Source organism: Bubalus kerabau, chromosome X, assembly GCF_029407905.1.
Source record: "Bubalus kerabau isolate K-KA32 ecotype Philippines breed swamp buffalo chromosome X, PCC_UOA_SB_1v2, whole genome shotgun sequence".
NCBI lineage: Eukaryota > Metazoa > Chordata > Mammalia > Artiodactyla > Bovidae > Bubalus > Bubalus kerabau.
The window spans coordinates 103,630,099-103,652,671 of record NC_073647.1 but is presented as its reverse complement, the minus strand read 5'-3'; the positions used below and the strand labels follow the sequence as shown (position 1 = coordinate 103,652,671).

The 22,573-nt window shown below is 48.8% G+C and overlaps 1 protein-coding gene and 1 long non-coding RNA gene across 5 annotated transcripts; one reads left to right on the top strand and one right to left on the bottom strand.

Moving 5' to 3' along the window:
• Positions 1–2,539: 2,539 nt before the first annotated feature.
• On the bottom strand, positions 2,540–18,874 carry PPP1R3F (protein phosphatase 1 regulatory subunit 3F). 4 transcript variants are annotated; one of them, XM_055564103.1, is made up of 4 exons: positions 17,430–18,874; positions 7,996–8,048; positions 7,699–7,781; positions 2,540–4,313 (listed from the first exon to the last, which is right to left on the bottom strand). In XM_055564103.1, exons 1-4 carry the CDS (start codon positions 18,416–18,418, stop codon positions 3,015–3,017), a joined length of 2,424 nt encoding a protein of 807 aa, XP_055420078.1. In that variant the 5' UTR covers positions 18,419–18,874; the 3' UTR covers positions 2,540–3,014. The 4 variants fall into 4 exon arrangements, with proteins under 4 accessions (XP_055420078.1, XP_055420079.1, XP_055420080.1 ...); XM_055564104.1 differs by having other exon boundaries at positions 7,699–7,778; XM_055564105.1 differs by lacking the exon at positions 17,430–18,874 and adding an exon at positions 8,903–10,903.
• On the top strand, positions 17,948–22,367 carry LOC129639160 (uncharacterized). Its single transcript, XR_008708231.1, has 3 exons — positions 17,948–18,082; positions 21,712–21,747; positions 21,888–22,367. It is a non-coding gene; the product is annotated as an uncharacterized LOC129639160 (long non-coding RNA).
• Positions 22,368–22,573: the final 206 nt, after the last annotated feature.

Genomic DNA, 22,573 nt, shown 5'->3' with positions numbered 1-22,573 from the left:
CCCTCACCAGACACCAAATCTGCCAGCACCTTGATCTTGGATTTCCCAGCCTCCATAACTATGAGAAATAAATGATTTTGTCTATTAGCCACCTAGTCTACACTATTTTGTTATAGTAGCCTGAACAAAGACAGGAAGTTTTCATTTAGTTTAAAACATTTACATCTATTTTCTTTTTTAATATTTATTTGTCTGCTTCAGGTCTTAGTTGCGGCATGTGGGATCTAGTTACTGGGGCCCTGCATTGGGAGTGCAGAGTCTTAGCCACTGAACCACCAGTAAAGTCCCACATCTATTTTCTAATATCTCATTAATATTTTTTTCACTCAGAAGGTTTTCTTTTTTTTTTCTTTTTTTTTTCTTTTTTCAGAAGGTTTTAGTATCAAGGTTATATAAGTCCCATGAAGTGAATTAGAAATGCTCCCTCTTTTTCTACAATATAGAATTGCTTTTATAAAATTGGAATTATTATTGTAATTATTACACATTATTGTTATTCCTCAGAGCATTTTGCCACTGAAGCCATCTGAGTCAGTTTTGGCAAATTATATGTCTGCGAGTGATTTGTCCATTTTACCTAATTTTTCAGCCCAATTGGCATAATGTTTCTGTTTTGGACACTGAGCAAATTATCACATCAGTGGAAGGCCAAGGGCACATGTCTAAACTTTGATACTTAACAAAGTCAGAGTATCCTCATTAAAAGGTGAATTATGTGTGCTCATTAAAAGGTGAAATATGAGTGTGTTGAAAGAATCCTCCTGCTAACACAAGAAACACAGGTTTGATCCCTGGATTGGGAAGATCCCCTGGAGAAGGAAATGGCAGCCCACTGCAGTTTTCTTGCCTGGAAAATCTCTTAGACAGAGGAGCCTGGCAGGCTACAGTCAATGGGGCCACAAAGAGTCGGACATGATTGAAGTGACTTAGCACACACAGCTGTTTTCTTGGCAGAGAAACTTGGGTAAACTCCGAGAGATGGTGAGGGACAGGTAATCCTGGTGTGCCGCTGTCCATGGGGTCACAGAGAGTCAGACACAACTTACCAACTGAACAACAACAAGCTGTTTTCTACTTCCTGACCTCAGCAATGCTATTCCCTCTGACGGGACTACCCTCTCTTCCCTTCATCACCTGGTGGATTCCTTCTTGTTTTGTAGGGAAGAAGGAGGGTTGTTGTTAGTTTTATTTGTTTTTCTGTGCCAAGCGGCTTATGGGATCTTAGTTCCCTGACCAGGGATGGAACCTGGGCTGTGGCAGTGAAAGCACCAAACCACTGAACCGCCAGGGACTTCCCATTTCTTGTTTTTCAAAATGCAGCTCAGGCACCACATCCTCCAAGAAGGCTTTCAGAGTCCCTACACTGGACTGAGCACCTGTCCTAGGGCCCCCACAGCTCACTGGATCCATTGCTGCTAATGCTCTAACCACACTGTGGTACTAACCCCCTGTGTCTGTCTCTCCCACTAGACCATGGGCCCTTTCCTCTATGTCCTAGAGCAGAGCACACATCAACACTTGTGGAGATGAAATGAGCTGTAACCACTGAATGATCGGCTAAGTTCTCTAGCCATGTCTCTGTATTTCCCCACATACATTTGTTTGTTCACTTATTTCTCTCAAAATGTGCCAGGTACTGTTCTAGAAGAGTGGCCAGTGGGGAAAGAGGAAAACTTACAAGAGTGTGGTATCCTGGAAACCAAGTGAAGAAAGGATTTCAAGGTTGAGTTGATGGTCCACTGTGTCAAATACTGTCAATCAATTAAGTAAGATTAGGTCTGAGATGACTGTCAATAGCATAATGTGAGTATCATCAGTGTCTTCAGCACTTTTGCTGAAGTGGCTAGGCAAAAAAATCCAACTGGGGCTGTTTCAGAAAAGCATTGGAGCCCTGGAGGAGAAGGACTAAAGAAAGATGACATAAAGTTTTGCTGTGGAGGCAAGTAAATAAATATATGGTGTTTTATTTTGCTATATAGAGTTTTTCATTTGCATGCAGTATATACATCTATCCTTTCTTTCAAAGGTTCTGGGTTTCCAGTTTTGAGTTAGAATGCAATGTCTTGGACAGCAACTCAACTATGACACATTAAGTCCTCTGTCCTTTCTGAAGCCATCCCAATCCTGAGGGCAGAGGGCTCTCCCTGTGTGTCAAAGGCTGTTTTTTTTTTCACTAACCTCAAAACCTTGTGGCTGATTCACAACCAATATCCCCTCATCCACAGCTGGCCACATGTCATAGAGTCATATGTGTGACATCAAACACTCATGTGGCCACCATTCTTCCTCCACCCCTGGCAGAAGGTGGAAAAGACCAAAGGATCTGCCCCCACTCCCGCAAGACCACCAGACTACATATTAGTACCATAGGTGAGATGACAAAGATCCTCAAGGACATATTGAAGCAGCAGCAGCAGGTATGACCACATCCCACCCCACCCATCCACCCCCACCCACTGTCCACCATGGTCCTTCCACAGAACGTGGCCACCCTGCACATTTAGGCCCAAAGAGGAAAACACTGCACAACAAGACACATTGTTTCTCATAGAGTTCTATTGTGGCGTATAATAATAGGTACTCTATATAAATTAAATTAAAAATAAAGCTCCAGCAGGTTGCACAGGTTGGCTGTTAATAAATACATCTCTGGGTAATTGTGCCCCAAGACCAGCTCATGACCACTCTCCCTCAACCAGAGAATTATACAAAAATAAATACAGGCTTGAGGGTGGGGTGGGAGGGGAGGACATGCCAAATTCCATTCTGCAAGTTCTTACACCATCCCCCCATGCCACTTCTCTCCACTGGTATCGCCACAGGGAACCCCATGCTCACTGGAGAGCTGAGGGACAGAGAGGTCTCTCTCCAGTCAAGCATTCTCAGAAGCAAAGGACTGTTCACTGAACAGACCACACAACCCATCTGAACCCTCTGGGGAGGGGGGGGGTGATGCAGGGGCTGCCCCTCCCCAGAGAGGGGAAACCTGTTATTGCTCATCTCACAAGCAGCTCCTACAAGAACCAGACCAGAGAGAGGCACAGTGCAAGCACCAGGAGGGACATACCATTGTTCAGAGCCACAGGGACCACCACCAGCACAGCTAGGACCCCCAGAGTCTGGGTCAGGGGTCCCCAGAGCTGGGGAGGCAATACACACACGCTCTCTGCAGGGTCTGCTAGGGTAGGAGACCTCTTTGGGGGCTCAAGGCTTGGGCCTGAACCCCCTTCATCCTGGGGGCTTACATGGGGCCTGGCCAGGCTGGAAGGACAGACTTCAGTCCCTAAGGGACCAAGGAGGGAGAGATCTTGCCGCCCCTGCAGGACCAGAGCAGCTGGCTCCTGGCCAGATATAGAAATCAGCCTGTCTGCCAACTCAGTGGTAAACTCCATCTGGGCTTCTGTGGCCCCTGAGGACCCAGTCACCCCAGATATCATCCTACTCACATGCAAAGAGTCAGAGTCCTTGCTTGTCCCCTTCTCTGGAGCCCCACTGAATTGACCCTCTATACCCAGAGCCACAGGGCTGTTACATCCAGAACCCTCCGCCCATGGGAGCCACACATCTCCCATAGTGGCTACCAAAGAAGGGGCCCCTGAGAGGATTTCTGGAGGTGATTCCTTAGGGGTGTCCCCTTCTGGGCTGGAGGGTATGATGGAGAGCCCCTCTTCCCCCTCCCCCTCCTCATCAGGGTCCTCGGTGTCCTTGATGAGCTCCACACCGCGCCCCAGCCGGGCATAGTGCAGTGTGATCTCCTCAGCCAGGGCACTGTTCAGGGCCCGCTCAGGGCCAGGCCACTTCAAGATCAGGTCGCGGTCTGTGAGTATGCCCAGGGGATGGCTGGGGGACACCCCTCCATCTATGGACCCCTCCCCACCACCTCCCGCCCCACCAGCAGCCACGGCAGCCCGCAGGCGGCTCAGGTGGGACAGGTAGAGCTGCTCCAGCTCTTGGTCGATGGTGTCCTCTCCAAGCAGCTCCTCCAACCCACTCACGACCTCCAGCCCCCCAGGAGGCTTGTCCATGACAGCTCCCACTATGGGCTCCTTTCGGCCCCTTCCATTCTCGCTGGATACTTCCCACGTAGCCTCCATCTGTCGCTGGCTCGGTTCCAGGAGAGGCCCAGCTGCCCCCTCACTTGCATCAGGCCCCGAGGCCTGGTCCCGGGGAGAGCGACCCAGGCCACAGAGAGAAGAAGAGAGGGGAATCCTGATGGCCGGTGCCTGGGGAACCTCTGTGAAAGTCACAGGCGGGCTGCTTCTGGTGACATCACCTTCCTCTGAGGGTCTGCCAGTCACTGTAACTTCAGAAACCTGGAAACCATGGTGGGAGGTGGGAGCAGAGAGAAAGGGAAGGGAATGAAGAGGCAGGGGAGGCAGGGAAACAAGCAGAGACAGTGAGAACTGGTGACAGCCTACATCCAGCCCCACAAGTGTTTCCAGATGAAAACTCCTTAAAGAACTATAATTTCCTTAACTCCAAAGAGTATGCCTATATTAAAATAGATGGAATAAAAGGGGACTTCCTGCAGATCATAAAGCTGAGGAATTCAGTGGGCACCAATATTTGATGAACAACTATCAGTAAAAACTATTGGTTGACCTCCAAAACATATCCAGGACATCCATACGAATTCATATATTTTCTCTTTAAAAAAAAATTGTATTTCCTAGCACTGTCTTTTGACAAGGCCTAGAAACAATGACCAGTCTAGTAGCAACAAGCATTCCTAGCTCCCAGATCTTGGTTTCTAAATACCATTCTCCACTAAAAGGAATCAGGGATCCTGAAATAAATGACTGTTTTTCAAGTCTGGGGAAGGAAAAGTACAAGACGAGGTTGTGACATATTGACATACCAGAATGTGAGAAAGTGCTCAAAGAATGTTGGGGATGTGTCAAAACAAGTCTGGAGCCAATGAAAATAAACTCCCACTGGCCAGAGACAGTTCAACTTAAGCAGTTAAATTTATTATCAAAATAAATAAATAGGTGCGATGGGTTGAAACTCATCAAATATGTTTAAAATTCATGAGTTAATAATGTCACCCCAAAACTTAAATCCCTAATTGGTCACCTTTGGTGTTCATTTCTTCTGAAAACTGGTAAATGAAAGGGAAAATTTTAAATATTTATCCAGCTTTCTATACAAACTATATACATCCTCAGTGTATATATGCTCAAGGTAGCCAAATAGTTGATGCGAGAAAGCTTTTCTTTAGAGAAGAATTCCAGCTAATAAATAAAATGGAAATAGAAGTAAACAGAATTGATTCTATTTAAATTACTTTAATAACAGATTTAATAAATTTATTTAATAAAAATTAATAGTTTAATAAATTAATTAAATCTAATATTAGATCAAATAAAATAGAATAAATTAATAAAAATTAAGTAGAAATGTGTTTCCACGTGGATGCAATCAGCCAAATCCAGACCGTGGGAAACTCTATAGGACAAACAAGTCTTCGTCAACAAACAATTTTACAACTGTAAAATAGATTTAAAATTCTTAAAAGACTCATCAACCAAATGCAATGTGTTGACCTTGTTTGAACCCTAAAACACTTACAATATAAGGAAATTTGAACACTGACCAAATATTTGGTAATACTAAGGAATTACTGTTAATCTTCTGAGGGGGAATGATGCATTGTGGGGTTTTTTTTTTTTTGAGTGCTTAATTTTCTGAAATACAAACTGAAGTATTTGTGGATGACATAATGTCTAAATCTTCTCCAAAATAATTTCATAGGGAAGGCGAGAAGAAGGGGTGGGTGGAGTATAGAAAAAGTAGGAATGGATGTGCTAAAATTTGTTGAAGCTGGGTGATAAGTATATGTGGGTTCCTTATACTGCTGCTGCTGCTGCTAAGTCGCCTCAGTTGTCTCCGACTCTGTGTGACCCCATAGACGGCAGCCCACCAGGCTCCCCCGTCCCTGGGATTCTCCAGGCAAGAACACTGGAGTGGGTTGCCATTTCCTTCTCCAATGCATGAAAGTGAAAAGCGAAAGTGAAGTCGCTCAGTCGTGTCCGACTCTTAGCGACCCCATGGACTGCAGCCTACCAGGCTCCTCCGTCCATGGAATTTTCCAGGCAAGAGTACTGGAGTGGGGTGCCATTGCTTCTCCATTCCTTATACTAGTTTCCTTATTATTATTATTATTATTTTGGCTGCTCCTATGGCATGCAGAGGAAAAGGCAATGGCGTCCCACTCCAGCACTCTTGCTTGGAGAATCCCATGGACGGAGGAGCCTGTTGGGCTGCAGTCCATGGGGTCGCTAAGAGTCGGACACGACTGAGCGACTGCACTTTCACTTTTCACTTTCATGCATTGGAGAAGGAAATGGCAACCCGCTCCGGTGTTCTTGCCTGGAGAATCCCAGGGACGGGGGAACCTGGTGGGCTGCCGTCTATGGGGTCGCACAGAGTCGGACATGACTGAAGTGACTTAGCATAGCATGGCATGCAGAATCTTAATTTCACTGACCAGGGATCAAACCCACGCCCTGTGCAGTGGAAGCATGGAATCCTAACCACTGGACTGCCAGGGAATTCCTGGTTTCTTTACTTTGATACGCTTGAAAATCTTTGTATTAAAAAGTTAACACACACACACACACACACACTTACATCTCTAGAATCTCTTTCTCTCCCTGCCAGCACCAGCATCATTCACCTGCACCACTGCAGTAACCTCCTCTTCCTAAGGGTCCCCCAGCTTCTGCCCTCAACCCCACGGTCTATTTTCCTCAAAGCAGCCAGAGGGAACCAGCTAAACCCTAAGTCAGATCACAGCCCCACTCTGTTCCCCTGCCATTTAGAGTAAAAGCCAGAGTCCTCTCCACAGCCCATGAGGTCCCACACAATCTGTCCTCCCCAACCTCTCCCACCTCACCTCCTGCCGCTCCCCTGCACTCACTCTGCCCCTCTGCACTGACCTCCTTGCTGCTCCTCACACATATTAGCCACAGCCCCGGTTGGGAACTTTGCACTAGCCTGAGATGTTCTTCCCTTAGTTATCCACATGCCTCACTATTTCACTTTCTTCAGCTCTTCACTCAAATCTCACTGACCACTAAGGCCTTCCCTTGCCACCCAATCTGAAGGGGAGCAAACATCTCCCCTCCTCTAAACCCTCCTCCCACACACACACCAACATACTCTCTCTCCTTATCCCTTTATTTTTTTTCCTTAGCACTCATCATCTAAAATACCATATTTTTAAAATTTGTTTTTTAATTGGTAAAATACAATACATTTTAACTACTACTTTGTTTTATTATGTCTCACTCTGCTAAAATGTAAGTAAGCCCCATGAAGACAGTGTTTTTGGTCATTACTGTGTAACCAGTGTCCATAACAGTGCTTGGCACAGAGCAAGCACTCAATAAATATTTGCTAAACAAATGACATTTCTATAAGCCCAGACAAATAACTGCATTCTACCCTTCTGCCACCAAGTTCTGACTTGGGGGTCTCCCCCGACTCAGTGGACATTAGTTTGAGCAAAATCCGAGAGATAGTGAAGGACAGGGAAGCCCGGTGTGCTGCAGTCCATGGGGTCTCAAAGAGTCGGACACCACTTAGCGACTAAACAGCAACAAACTTCTACCTAGGGTTGACCCAGAGCAAGTCAGCCCCCACCACCCAGCCTCTCATTGGGCTGTTCATCCAGAGGCTGCCAGGTCTGCTTACCTGAAGTGTCATCTGGGGCCACGGACGGAGAGGTGTGGGGGCCACCAAGGGACCCACTGTCTCCTGGACATCAGGACGCTCTGCTGGAAAGAGGAGGACAGCGTTGGGGCCAGGCAAGTATATGAACTGGCCTGGTTTGATTAAGAAAATAAATGCTTCTAGCCAGTTGTCCGATTTGCCTCTGAAGCTTTCTGTGACAATCTAAGGCAGAGGGTGCCTCTTAATTTATGGAGAAAGAAGAGGAAGATAGAAATAGTAAATATAAGCTAAAACTCCCACAGCCTGCCAATTGCTTACCCACAGCAGGGGTATTATCGTCCGCACTCTTCATCTTCAGCTCTTCGTTAGGCCTGTGGGGCGGAGGAGAGAATGCATGGATCTGATGCCCTGAAAGGCCAGTTCTGCCACCTACCGGCACTTTCTGAGCCTCTCTGCTGGCCCACCCTCACCTGATAGCTGCAGTTTCTCTTCTGCTGTCTCTCTCTATCCTCTGGTCATAAAGTCTACACACTCACTGTAGAAAACTGACGAAATACAGGAACGTGTAAAGAAGCAGGAGGAAAGTCATGCATCAGCCAGAGGCAACCACCATTACTGTTCTGGAAAATTTCATTCCACACATTCTACGAATCATTTAGATTCTACAGGCATAATTTTGCAGCTTGTTTTGTCCACTTAACAGTAAGAAGCAGAATTATATACTTTTGTAACCATCTGAAATGGCTGTTTACTGCTCCTATCACATGGGCTGACCTTAATGTACATAGCCATTCCCTTCCTACTGGGCAGCTAGGTTATTTCTTTCATCTTGCTCTGGCAAAGGAGACTTCAGCAGGCATCATTGCTACTGCTAAGTCACTTTAGTCATGTCCGACTCTGTGCGACCCCGTAGATGGCAGCCCACCAGGCTCCCGTCCCTGGGATTCTCCAGGCAAGAATACTGGAGTGGGTTGCCAGGACATAGCTTTGGATTATTTCTCTAGGGTATATTTCTGGCTGTGGAGGAAACCATCTTTTCCAAGAAATGGCAAGTGAGGACTGTGGGGCACAGGAAACAGCAACAGGAAGGAAGGAAGCAAATGGAAAACAGGAAGGTCAGAAGAAAAGGCAGTTATTTGAGGTTGCAGAGGCCTAGGTCCCTCTGCCAACCCTCCACCCATTGCTGTATCAGCCTGGCAGGATACTTAACCTTCCTGAACCTCACCCTCCTCATCTTAAAACGGAGCACAGAGGAGCCAGGATGTATACGCCAAGCACAGGGCAGTCATGGGAAATGAGGACTTCAAGCCAGACACCAGGGCCTGGCACAGAGCAGGGGCTGAATAGATATTTTTTTGGTCTTCTCCTCCTTTTCCAGACAAGTCTGACCCCAAGGTCTGAGTAGCAGAAACCAAGTGTATTTCACCCAGTCCCTACCACAAGTGAGGGCATGAGGATCATGCGGAAATCATTGTTCTCATGAGTATCAGCTGTTTCCAATGAGGGAACCATTAACTAAAATCTTATGGAGATCTGAGAAGAGCTGAGGCAATAGCTCAGAGCTTTTTTCTTTCTAAGAAGTAACAGTATGATATTGACACTTCCGGAAGTGGTTGTAACTTTTTTGAAAACATATAATTGATTATCTTCACAATTACCTACAGAAACAGAATTATCACTAGCTGACCTGAATATAGTGCTTACTATGGTACTTCGTAGCATAGCTTCACATGTATTCACTTAATTCTCATGAGAACCCTATGAGATACTTTTATTCTTTTGAAGTAGACAGTATTATCCTTATCTTACAGATGATGAAACAGAAGCCAAGTAAACAGCTCAGTCATGCAGTGAAGATAGAAACATAGGCCTTTCAGCTCCTAAGTCTGTGCTCTAAACCAACAAACTGATGAGGGAGGCTGGGATCTTACCACAGCCCCATCTCCAATCCTTTCCAGAGAAGATAGGAAGCAGCAATACTGGACAAGACCCCTCCCTCCATCTTCATTCAAGCTTTGCTTTCAATTTGCCTTTTGCCCACACTGTCATTCCCAGTTTCCCTGCCTTTGTGGGACATGTGGCTAGGAGACCACCAGACACAGAAATGGCTGAAAGAACTGCTTTTTATTAGCACCCTTGGGGAGGGTGCTAATAAAAAGCTTGAACAATGCACATGGATCTAGAGTCTGGAAGATCCAGAAAGGACCATCTGTCCTTCTCCACAGACTGGGGCTCACATTCCCCAGAATCAGAGACTACAGGGCATGGAGTGGGTGACTTTAGGAGCTCAGCCATCATCTCCTGCACTTCATGGATAGAAAGGGGGATTTGGAGCAAACTGGCTTGGTCCTGCACCAGTCCCTTGAGTAGGTTGAAAATCCAGGTCTTTGGATTTGTGGCCCAACGCAAATTCCGCTGACTTCTTTGGCTAATGTAGTCCTTCATTAAAGAAAATGTCATCTTCCAGGGTCTTCTCAAGCATCCTTAAGAAGACCCACAAACAAACAGAGAGGCAACCCTCCTTCCAGGGCAGGACTAAGCCAGCCTTCCCCTGCCATCTGGCCCAGTGCATGTACACAACAATCAGACTTCTAAAAGCCACTCCAGAGCCCTGGGTGTATATGATAAGAGGGGGAACTCAGGATGCAGCAACCAGCAAGGAAAGAACTCCACGGTCCATTTGAAGGAAGAGAGAGAAGAAAAACAAAGACATAACAATCCTTCTGCCCCTAGAACATCTCTTCCACAGCCGGGGAAGGTGAGAAGAGGGGGGACATCCAAAAATTGGGTCAAGCAATTCAGCCAATCCCAAGATCCACGAAGTCAGCAGAAGTATACAGTTCATTCTCCCTTCCTCTGACGTCAGAGAAATGAAAGCAGGAGGCACAAACATCGTTCTCCTCCTCCACCGTGGACCCTTTTCACTGATACACTTAAGTCATCTGAAAACCTTCATATCTATCCTTCAAAGCAATACCCTTCCTTTTGCAGAAACTTCGCAAATGCAGAAACTGAGGCTCAAGGAACTCTCTATACACACTAACTACTAACTACACACCACTCTGATAACATCCAAAGAGGGTTCCATTTTGAAGAAAACTTTGGGCCCTAAAAAAAAAAAAACTATCCTTGAACTGTCTTTCACAGTAAATATTTGGAGGCAGCTAGGATTTTAATCAAAAGGAGGATAGTAAAAGAAATGGGAGTACAAATGTATACTGACTCACTAATCGGTAACAGAGAAGAGGGGTTCTTAGAAAACTGGAGAGGGAGATTAAGAACAAAACTGTACCTCCAGTGTGCTTGCTAATTTTTGAGAAGGAAACCTGCCCTTTTGGCACCAACCCCACACATGCCACATGGTATCACCTTAAGGGTTATGAGCAGTCACAAGCTGGAGCACACAGATCAGGGGGCATCTTGGGTGCTCTTCTGACAGCTAGTCAAGACAGTGTGGCCTAGAAGGGGCCATGTCAGGCCTGCACGCCTGTCTCCTGGGCCTGAGAAGTCTTCCTGCCATCAGGAGACTCAGTGGCCTCTGACCTGATGGCAGCTGAGACTGGGGGTGGGGTTTCTGAAAGAGCTGCTGGGGGCCCCAGCCTAGGCCAGCCAAGACAGAACAAAAAAGTGCATCGTCACAGTGAGCGAGCAAGTGATGGCTGACAACCCCTGTGGAGAACCATGGAGAAGAGCAAAGCAGACTTTTAGGGATGTCACATCACTGCCACCACCACCCAAGTCCTCTGAGAGCACCAACACTCGTGTTTTCAAAGAACCTGGCCAGCCCAAAGTGGGTCATGCAATGAAACCCAAAGGGAAACTCAGCAGACCCCAGCTCCCATGCAGTCAGCCCAAAGATAATGCTGACTCTCCAAGGGGACAGGTGGCTTCGGAAACTTGCCCAAGATACTTGGAATCCCAGTTACCGTGAGCCATCTGCTTTCTGAAAAGAATGGGGTTTGAAGGAGGCTGAGAAAGCCAAGTTATGTGGGGCACTGCTTTGCCTTCCCCAGCTGTGTGTGTCAGTTCTGGAACTTACGGACAACCCAGTAGGGTGGAGGGAGGAAGCTGAGCAGTTTATTGTGCTACGAGTTTCTGTTAAAGCAATGCCTCTATTCACTTCGCAGTGACCCACAGTGAGATACATTTTACATCATAACCCAGTACACGCTCATACATGTGTAAATATATAGACATATATCTGAAAACCAGTTGTTCTTTGAACACTTACCTTTACTACATGTTGTGATGCACTCATTATTTTCTATGCTGTTTTTTAATGTTTGTTGGAATCGAGTAAACCAATCTCACATCTCAATAAAGGGTCATGACATGTAGTTTTGAATAACCCCAGCTCTACCACCTACCAGCTGTGTGACCTAGAGCAAGTTATTTAACCTCTCTGTGCCTCAGTTTCCTCATTGTGAAGAGGGTGTAATAGTAATACCTACCTCAGAGAGCTGTTTGGCAGATTGAGGAAATATTTGGAAATTGCCTTTAAAGTGCTTAACCAACAGTACTCCCATCCAAATTCCCACTGAAAGAAACTGAGGCTCTAAAGAGGAAGGAAACTTGCCCAGCTGGTAAGACCCATCACCCAGCCTGGCACAGCAGTTGAGACCTGGGGTGCCAGAGCAGGAGCTTCCAGCTCAGATTCCAGCTGTACCATTTTCATAAAATGTGGCCTCAGGCCCACATCCTCCACCATGATGCCCTACTAGTTTTCCATGGAATAAAAGAGGATCACTTTCCCACTAAAATCCTCACTCTCTAGACAACTAAGATGACCCCTGGCCCGTCCTGTTTCAACTTTGATTGTTCTGATGTCCCAACTGCTAACTCGGATAGCAAGTCAGGTCCCCATTCATTCGCCTACAGGTACACCTAAAAATCATGGAGGCCTTACTGTGCATCAGCCCAGGGACAGACCCTGGAGACAAAATGGTGAGCAAATCTGACTAGGAGGCTTACAATTCAGTGTGCAGGAAGATATCAAAAAAAGATACTCACACTCATTCTTTCAACAAACATTTATTGAGCACCTGTTAAGTGCCAGGCACTGTGGGAATACAGTGGTGAACAAAAGCAGACCATGTCCCTACCCCTCACGGAGCTTACAGTCTAGCAGGGCAGAAAGGGTCATCCAATAATCCCCTAATGAACGTCTCACTACAAACTGAGGCCAGGGCCTTCAGAAAAGCAAAGAATGCCCTAGAACAAGGGGCCTTGGCCCAGACTACAGGATCAGAGAGGGCTTAGGATGCTTATAAGAAAAATGAGCAATGGAGGGGTGGGGGAGTAAGGGGCTGCTCAGGACTCTATGGAAGAGGTGATGGAGTCAATCTTGAATGAGGAGAGTTTGAGGCATCTTGGGGACATCAGCCAAGTAGAGGTACTGAGTTAATACATATGAGGCTGAAGAAAAGAGCAGAGAAAGAGAAGGGCCAGAGAGTTCAGAGGAAACGCAGCAGAGGGTGGTCCCAAGGCAAGGAAAGAAAGTATTTTAAATAGGAGTGTTCAACCACTTCAAGAAAACAAAATTCCCCTATGGAATCTGGTAGATGCAGGGGCAGGAGTGGAGAGGTGTAGGTACCTCTTCAGAGACAGGTCAACAGTGAAGGGGAGAAGGGTGATTGGGTGCTAACTAGGAGCAGCATGGACAGAAGTGAGGTCAAATGGCATATGGTTAAGACAGTAGAGACGCTGGCATGTATAAAGGCCAATAGAGAGGCTCAGCCAAGGAGGGCAGTGAAAAGCTGCCAGAAGAGAAAGTGTAACTGATTATGTCAGGTTCTGGAGCAAGGTGCAGAAAAATGGAACACAGAGTGTAAGCAGGGGACTGGCCTAAGGGAGGAAACACAAAGGTGGGAAATCAGTTTGCAGGCTTGGGGGCTACAAGTCATAGGGAGTTCCACTCTTATGGTTTCTACTTGTTTTTTTGAAGCAGGAAGTCTGAAGGTAAAGAACATTCAAAAGAGTCACTTTAGGGATAAGACAAGAGTGGCTCAGAATAAAGTAGGACTGCCAGGCAAGGTGGAAAGTGATCCTGGATCTGTGGAAATGCTCATCTGCTCTGCTATATGACAGTCTCTATCAGGGCTTGCCTGCTTGGCTGATCAGTGCTATAAAAAGACCTGGGCCTGAGGTCATTGGGACAGACAGGCTTCCAGGAGGGGAACTGAAGGATCAAAATGAGGAGCTGCAAGGGGCACAGGACCAACATTCTTGGTGAGGGAAACAGCAGGGACAAAGGCTCTGAGGCAGGAAAGGGCAAAGCACCTTGCAAAGACCCTAGTGACAGAAGCTCAGAAGGCAAAGGATGGCGTGAGGTGAAACAAGTAGACCTGGAGGCCAGACTGGGGGAGAAGGCAGGAGGTGCTCAAAGGACATGCTGAGGCCTTCCTTGTCTTTATTTTTAAGAGGAACAGGACACTTCCCAAGGGTGTAAGCCGAGGCAGACCTGGAAGCCTCTCCTCCCCACACCGGCCCTGGGATTCTGGACTCTGGGAGCCTCAGTTTGCTCATCCAGAAAAGAAGGATCAAAACAGTCTTTCTCACAGAGAACATTGAAAGGGTTAGATAAGACTGTGCACGCAAATACTCCGCAGGGTCTCTGCCAGATCTTGTTCAACAAGCCCTCCATCCCTGCCCCTCCCACCCAGTTCCACCACCAACCCTTTGACAACTTAGCATCAGTCTGCAGTTTTTGCCCTATTTGAACCTAGCACTGTGCCCAGCACATGGCAGGCCTTCAATAAATGCTTGCTGATGGGTCATCTCTAAGCCTGAGGGTTATCAAAAGCCTAGTCCAGCAACTTGAGGAATGCAGCCATTTCAGTTTCTGAGCTGTATCCCAAGGGCTAGCACAGACTTCTCCCATGCCCCAACATGATGTGGCTGTGCTGGTGCACAACAGGCCTGCAGCCAACACTTTCTGAATGGCAAGCCGTCTATGACAGGGCTCCCGCAGAAGGCTAGCCCCTAAGATCCTCTACCATCTCCTAAGAGGGCTGGGTCGCAGGGAGTGGCTGTTCTTCAACAGCGCTCCATGTCACCAGCAGCACCCAGGTTTTAAAACAATAATAAGTTGAAATGTACTCGCCAAGAAAGCCACCGACCTACAAAGAAAATCTTATCACTGATCATCGCTGATCTTGCAGTGAGCACCAACCTCCCCTTTGCAAGAGCTGAGATCAAGATAAAGAAGCTATCAAAAGCCATCTGCCCACTTAAAATAATATCACAAGTCATGTTAGGAACCACAGACCTGGGGCCAGATACCAAAACAATTGTCTGAACGGGCCGCTTCAATTTCTCCTTAAAACCACCCATGTATTTTAAAAGAAAAACACCCTCTCCACCCACCTTGGCCCTGCAAGCTTTTGATTTCTCTGTTCCCTTCCTTTCACACTCTAAAATGACCAAACTCTGCTACCCAAACTGTCGCGTCTTAGACAGAGCTCCCACGACAGCTGCCTGGGATGACGACTTGGGAAAACTGACAGAAATGAGGGTGATTCTGGGGCACTGGAACAACTCAATTATCTTGATCTAGGTGATGGTTTCACAAAGGCGTACATATGTAAAAATCTATTGAGCTTTACACTTAAGATCAATAAAGAAAAAAAAAAAGATAAAAGGAAAGCAAGACATGCTGGAAACACAGAAACACCAGGAGTAAAATGTAGAATTTGCCCTGAATCCTATCAGGCCTTCAAGAGGAACAGTAGTTTTTTAAAAGTCCCTACTTCTCCTCCCTGGTCCTGTCACTCACTAGCTGAGTATACTTGAACAAGTTGGCTCACTTCTCTGAACTACCTCAGTTTTCCCCTCTGTTAAATGGGCATAATCATAGCATCTACAGCACACAGTATGCACAGCAGGACTCAAGAGAGAACAAACTCGAAGCTCTCACAGAGATCAGTAAATGCTGGCCACTGTCAATCTTTCGAAGCTGCCACTATGCTTCAGTTACCTTGCCCATGCTTGCTGCATCCAATCCAAGCACCAAAGTGACTGTCACATCCCTTTAGCAGATGGGAAAACTGAGGCTCACAGATGAAGAAACTGATGCAAGGCTACACAGCTGATGACGAGCAGAGCAGAGATGGGGAACAGAATCCAAGAAACCATCTGTGATTCCCTAAGTATTAATATTGACACCTATATGGCCCCACTAAAAGCCAGGCTCAGTTCCGAATGCTCTTACTTGTCTCCTGTGAAGCAGGTGCAATAATTATGTTTTCCAGATGAGAGTACTGAGGCACAGTGCACTGAGATGAGTTGCCCAAGGTCACAAGGCTAACAGACAGGACCAGGATTTGAACTCAGGCACTGATGTCAGAATCCACTCACTGCTCAGCCTTGCTGCTTGCCCTGTTCAGGTTACTGTGGGGCTCACTGGTTGGTAAGTGGGTACTTGTCTGCTTGCTCACTTACCCAGGCACATCTGCGCACCAGACCCAAGCTAGACCTTTCAAACTACTCACAGCCTAAGACTTTGCCAGAATCACAAACATCTTGCTGCAGCCAGAGGCTTCTGATCAAGCATATACAAGATCCAAAAAGCATTTTCCCATTCCAATTTCCAGTCCTCCAAAGAGTGGGGAAATGCATGCATTTCCCACAAGTGCACAAAGAATCTACTTATCCCAGGTTAGACTTAAGTGGTTCTCCTCAAAATCAGGCCTAGCTGCTACTCTTGAAGAACTCGCGACTTGATAGGAGAATCTTATATCAAGACCTTCTGGGGTTAACGGGTTCATTCTCCCAGGACCTGAATGGTCCGTCACAGGTGGTACAGCAAAAACAAAAATCAAGAGCTTCCAGTCCAGGCCCATCTGGTTCTGCCTCTGCCAGAGGCACTGCTTGCCTGTGAAAGCAGGGGCGCAGCCCCTCAAGTCCACAGGAGATATCAGACTATATTAGAGCGAAGCAGGAAAGAGTGCACAGGCTTCAAGGTCAGACATGGCTGAACTGGAAAAGCCAGGCACCATCACTTCCTCAACCAGTTTCCCCCTCTGGAACCCTGGCCTCCTGCTCCATCAAATGGGGATCAGATTCCCCCGCCTCCCATTGGCAACGCCCTTGGTCCACACTACCATATCACTGCAGTTCTCTTCACTCCAGCACATTATCCTTCATTCATACCAGATTCATTCCCAGCTCAGGACCTTTGCACTTGCTGTTCTCGCTCCCTAGAACACCCTTGCTCCCATCATATGTGCATAGCTATTCCTCTTTATCATTCAGGGCTCAGTTAAAACAGCACCTCCTCAGAAAGTCCTCCCTGTTCCCTTTTCTACAACCCCCCATATCTGTACATAACTCTTTACCAGCATCCAGGATTCACTCCCTCAAAGGCCCTCCCCAAACATCCTGCCTAAAGCAGCTATTCCCTCCCAAACTATCCCCTTACTCTATTTTACTTTTCTCTCAGCAGTTAATCTTATCCTATGTATCTTATATACCTGTGGGTTTTTTTCAAACCATGCTTATAAAAGCTTGTATGAACCTTGAGGGCAGGGAAGATGTCTGTCTTGTTCAGGGCTTTACAGTGGACCTCAATAAATCAATGAAACCCCAGTAATTAAAACACAGCCTAGCACGTTTGGTCTCCATTACTCTTTGACTGACTGACTGAACGTGCCCTCCTCCCTGTCCTGGACAGCAGGCCTGAGGGTTGTTGGAATGCTTGTCCTCCATCCTAAACACAGCCCTGCGTTGGCGGAGGTGGCGCTGGCAGACATTACCTGCGCCTCATCGGCTTCATGCAGCTCTTCAGCTGCCTGGCCTCAGCCTCCACGGGGCCCTGGCACTCGGGCTGTGGCTCCAGCTGCTGCTGCTGGAGCAGCCCTTCGGCATCAGTGGGTATGGGAGCGGGTACAATCCGGAGCAGAACTGTGTAGTTGCGGCCGTGGTTGTTGGCCCAGAAAGTGCCCTCGGGGGTCTCATAGCGCACCACGAAGTCCAGGCGCGCCCCATCGCCCGCGCCCTCAGCAAAGGGCAGCTGGAAGGCAAAGCGGTCAGTGCGGCCACCGTCGTCGGGCGAGGAGGCGGACACCTGGCCAGGGCCCAGGCCAAGGCCCAGATCCAAGATGGGATCTCCTGCTCCTGGTCCTCCCGCTCCTGCCCCCGGCGGGCTGCGCGGGACGTAGCGTGCTGGGTGGTCGCAGAAGGAAGCCCAGCCGTCGTGTGAGGCCCGCACGTGCACCACCTTCTCGAAAGAGCGGTTCAGCACGCGGACCAACCCTCGCAGCACTGGCGGGCGCCCCCCAGGCACCCACACCCCGGCACCCCCGGGGACCGCTCCGGGAGGCGGCAGCAGCGCCTCCAGCTCCACCATGACGCGCCCCAAGCGCTCCAGACGGCCCGGCGCGGGCGGCAGCGAAAATGTGGGCACCAGGTAAAACCCCCCGCCAGCGGGAACGGGGCACAACGGCGAGGGCTCGGGGCAAGCCTCCTCTTCCTCCTCCCCTTCATCCCCATCCTCGCCATCGTCGTCCTCAGCCCCGCCGCCGTCACCATCTTGCCCGGCCGCCGCCGCCATCTTGCCCGCCCCGGGCCCGCCCCACGGCCGGTAGCGGCGCAGCTGCGCCAGCGGCAGCCCCAGGGCCTCGTCGGCGAACAGCACCCTCCGCGGGGCCACCGCTGCCTCTACTGAGGTGCGGGGCTCGCCCGAGGCCAGCGAGGGGGGCGCGGGATGCCGCAGCGGGGGCTCCACAGGGGCCGTGCGCGCCATATTGGCGGCGGCGGCGGCACCGACGGCACCGGCAGCGGGACCGGCGGGGGCAGGGCCTGAAGGGGCGGGCAGCCAATGGGAAGGCCAGCGCGGGGGAGGGTTACGACTCACGGGGGACGTAGGCGGTGAAACGAAGACAGGTATAGCGGAGAACCAATGGGGATCCGCGCATGCGTGACGTAGGCGATGAAGCGCGTGCAGGGGAAGCACACAACCAATGGGGATGCCCGAGAGTGGGCGGTGTACGAGGCGGGATGATCGAGGAATCAATGGAGAGGCCTGGATGCGTGGGGGGTGCGGGCCCTGGATGAAGAGAGCAGAAGTAGGATAGCTAATGGGGAAGTGTGAGCTGGGGTGGTGGGGAAAGTGGAATGGCTACAGGCGATGGGGCAGCAGGGAGCGAACAGAAAGGCCAGAAAAGTAGGAGATCCGTAGGTTGCGTAGGTAGTGGGACGGAAGAGAGAGACAGCGAGGAGCCAATGGGGAGCCGCGCGCCGGTGATGTAAGGAAGGATGACGATAATAGCTGCAGTGAGCCAATGGAGAGTCTTGTAAGTGTGCACTACGCCTTTAAGGGGCGGTGCCAGGGCAGACATAACCAATAAGGAGGCTAAAAAAGATGAACAGGAGGTGGTGTCAGCAGCCTCAGCGGGGAGGGGAGGGGAAGAGCCAATGGGGTGGGCGATGAAGTAGCAAGGAAGAGCTGCCAGGTAGCCAATGGGGGAGCCAGAGTGAAAGCAGTTGAGACCGCAAAGGGCAGTGCTAGAACGGGATGAACCAATGCCGAAGCCAGAAAGTGTAGAAGGACCCGGAGGCGGGACTGCAAAGAGAAGAACCAACTGGGATGTTTTAGGTGTTGTAAAGGAGATGAACAGCCAATAAGAAGGCCAGAGAAGAGGACAGTGCGTAGGCCGCCTGAGCTGTAGGGTGATCAGGCCACTGATCTGTAGAATGTAGGCAGCCCTTAGGAAGAGTACACCTCTGATGGATGAATTTCAGTTCAGTTCAGTCGCTCAGTCGTGTCCGACTCTGCGACCCCATGAATCGCAGCACGCCAGGCCTCCCTGTCCATCACCAACTCCCGGAGTTCACTCAAACTCACGTCCATCGAGTCGGTGATGGATGAATTTACATTCTCCTGAATCCTCTGTGACTCCCTGTTGCCCCCGGAGTGTGAATGCCCAGAGCCCCTGAGACCTAGATTGCATCCTCGTGTGAAACCTAAGAAGGCAAAACGGACCTCTCCTGTCGCGGTTGCTGGGCCTGCTCGACCCAGCTCCGAGCCTTTTCTTGAGCGGTACCACTAGCCAAGAATGCCCCTGATTATCATCTTCAGTATTCTCCAGACTTGGCATCCTTCTTGAGTGAATGGCCAAATGAGAGTCAGAGCTTTGTGGGGAAGATTAGCTTTTTCTAACTCCAGCTCAGAAACACTGAGTGATGACTGTATGCATCCAGGAGTTGGTTGAGCATGTTGGCAGACATTGACTAATGTAATTACAAACCAGAGCCCTGTCTTTCTTGCCTGACTCAAACTCCACACCCCACAGTGGCCTCAGCTCCCTTCTTTCTGTCTCGGGTCTCTACTCCTACTGTTCCTTCCTCCAAGAGTACTGCTCCTTCTTGGTCATCTAATGAACTCCTCTCACTCCCTTTCCACTCTTACTTTGAAACCCTGCCTCCTGTGGGAACGGAATTGTAGCTTGTGTCCACTGAACATGACACGTTCTCCCTCCATCCTGGGAGGATTTTTCTGGACACCTACTGTATGGAAGGTTCTGACTCACAACATCCCTAGGAGAAAGGCAGTTCTCCCGGCAGGCTCCCCTCCTCAGGTCTGTGTCCAGGATAGGGTCATGGCCAGAAACTAATATGTTTAGTTGCAAATAACAGGGAAACCCACACAAAATAATATGGGCTTAAACAAGATAGAACTTTTTTTTTTCTCACCTAAAATTTCAAGATGTTAAGTAGTCCAGGAACTCCTTCGTCTGTGTCCTGGTCTGGCCTAAGACTGTCATCCTTCAGCAAATCCTGTCAGCTCTCCATTTGCTGTATTTCCCAAATATGCCCTCTCCCACTCCCTCCACTGCCAGCACCATCATCAGTGGTGGATGATGGATTACTGCAGTAGCCTTTCTCTCACTGACGCCTCTGCTTCCACCCTCACTCCTACAGTCCATTCTACACTCAGCAATCAAAAGGATTCTGTTAAATCCTATGACAGTTCACATCTCTCCCCTGCTCACAACCCTCCCATGGCCTCCTGCTCATTCAGTAAAAGCCAAAGTCCTTACCATGGGCTATAAGGTCCTGTATGGTTCAATGCCCTTCCCCCCAGTCCCCTGTCTTACCTCACCTCCTACCCCTGTTTCTCTCACTTGCACCATTCTAACCACACGGACCTCCTTGGTATATTTTGAGCAGATCAGGCACACTCCCACATCAGGATCTTAGCACTGGCTATTTCCTCTTGAATTGCTCAGATATCATCTACATGACTCCCCCCTCACCTCCTTCAAATCTTTGTCAAAGGCCCACTTCTCTGCAGACTTTCGCCAGCCTCTCTATTTAATCCTGTCCCCTCTCCCATAGAAGCCTCCTCTGCGAGAGGATGTAGTCCAGTGCAGAGAGGTGGTGACCCTGGCCTCTGCCCACTTGACCCCTTGGTCCTCGCTGTGCATGAGTCCTGGCCCCCAACAGCAGCAGCATCACCCCTCACTCAGCCTTCTCCCTCCTTTTCTGGTGCTCCTCTCACAGAGTGAGAGGATGGGTAGGGGCCCTGTGGGGAGGATGCAACCCACACCTTGGACTCTGAAAGGGAAAAAAGAGCCCCCTCTCTCAGGAGGGAACAGGTCCTGGGGCAGGGAATGGGGCCTCAGCTTTTAGAACTGACCTGGTTTACAGTTATATAGTTCAGACCCCCCAAGTCCACAAGGAGCAAGGGACATCCGTAAAGTCAGACTCCTTCCTGACAAGCCCGTTCCTCACCCCATCTCTTGCTCTTAACCACATGCCACATCTTTTAAGCTCCTGCTGTATGCAGGATCCCTGAAGGCCTCCAGCCTGAGACCTTACCCCACTTGGTGCCTCCCGTGGCTGCTTGGCACACATGGGCCATCTTTGGGTCTCAGACATATCCTACCACCTCAAACGCCTCAACCAGTGAAATTGTTTTGAACTAATGGTAGGGAGATTTGGTGTTTTTTTTTTTTTTTCTTTATTGTTGTTGGCTTTTTTTTTTTTTAGGTCTTTTTTCTCTATTCACTTTTTTTTTTTCTTGTCTTTACAAAGCCAGGCCACCAGGCCCCTCTGCACTTTTCCAGAAAGGTAAGTCTGAGTGGAGGAAAGAGGCTCTCCTTCTTTTGAAAACTTGGGAGGGAATGGGGAGAAAAAGAAGTGAAGGGGTTGGGTCTTGGACAGGAGGTTTATACTATGTGAATAAGCTCTTCCCAATTTCTGTTCCCCAGGCCTGAAGCCAGTCTTGCAGATGGGTTGGAGTAGACATTGGATGGCAGAACTCTAGGCTCTGCAGGGCACTGGAGTGCTAAGGGCAGAGAGTCTCAGCCATGGCTTATCTGGAGAAGCCCGAGGGCTGCTCACACCTGTTGACCATTGATTGGAGGGAAAGCTCACTGAGGTGAGGAAATGCAGCCACCAAGTCTTGCACAACCTGAAACCTTCAAGCCCCCAGAAGAATCTCCAAATCTCAGAACCTCCCTGTCATTGCAGCCTAGAATTTAAAACATGAGACCATTGTGCTCAAGGAAACATGGGGGTTTCAAACTCCACCACCGATGGGACACAGGGCCCCTATTCACCAGCTCTGTGATCCCAGGCACATTGCCGGACTACCTCATGTCTCCGTTTTCCCGATATGTATAACCGCCGTGATGACAGATGGATCTCCAAGGGCTGTGGTGAGGATTAAACATGATTAGTTGTGAGAAGTGTTCAGTGCTGTGCCTGGCACATGGAAAATCTGAGATAACTGTCAGCTATGGGGATGATGGTGGATATTTGGAATACTAAATCCTTAGAAACTGGGATTTGTCAGAGTAGAAAATTACAAAGGCTGAGGGCCTCAGAAGCATCAGAACATGATGTACCTGACCATGAGAAGTTTGGTATCCCAACGGGCCTCTCCAGGCTTTGC

What these genes read in the sequence shown, in the direction of transcription:
- PPP1R3F (XM_055564103.1), bottom strand. Translation starts at nt 18,418, where the DNA reads ATGGCGCGCACGGCCCCTGTGGAGCCCCCGCTGCGGCATCCCGCGCCC. An exon ending in ATGAAGCCGATGAGGCGCAG is followed by an intron (nt 8,049 to 17,429) that starts GTAATGTCTGCC and finishes TCCGCCCCACAG; the next exon opens with GCCTAACGAAGAGCTGAAGA. An exon ending in CGATAATACCCCTGCTGTGG is followed by an intron (nt 7,782 to 7,995) that starts GTAAGCAATTGG and finishes TCCTCTTTCCAG; the next exon opens with CAGAGCGTCCTGATGTCCAG.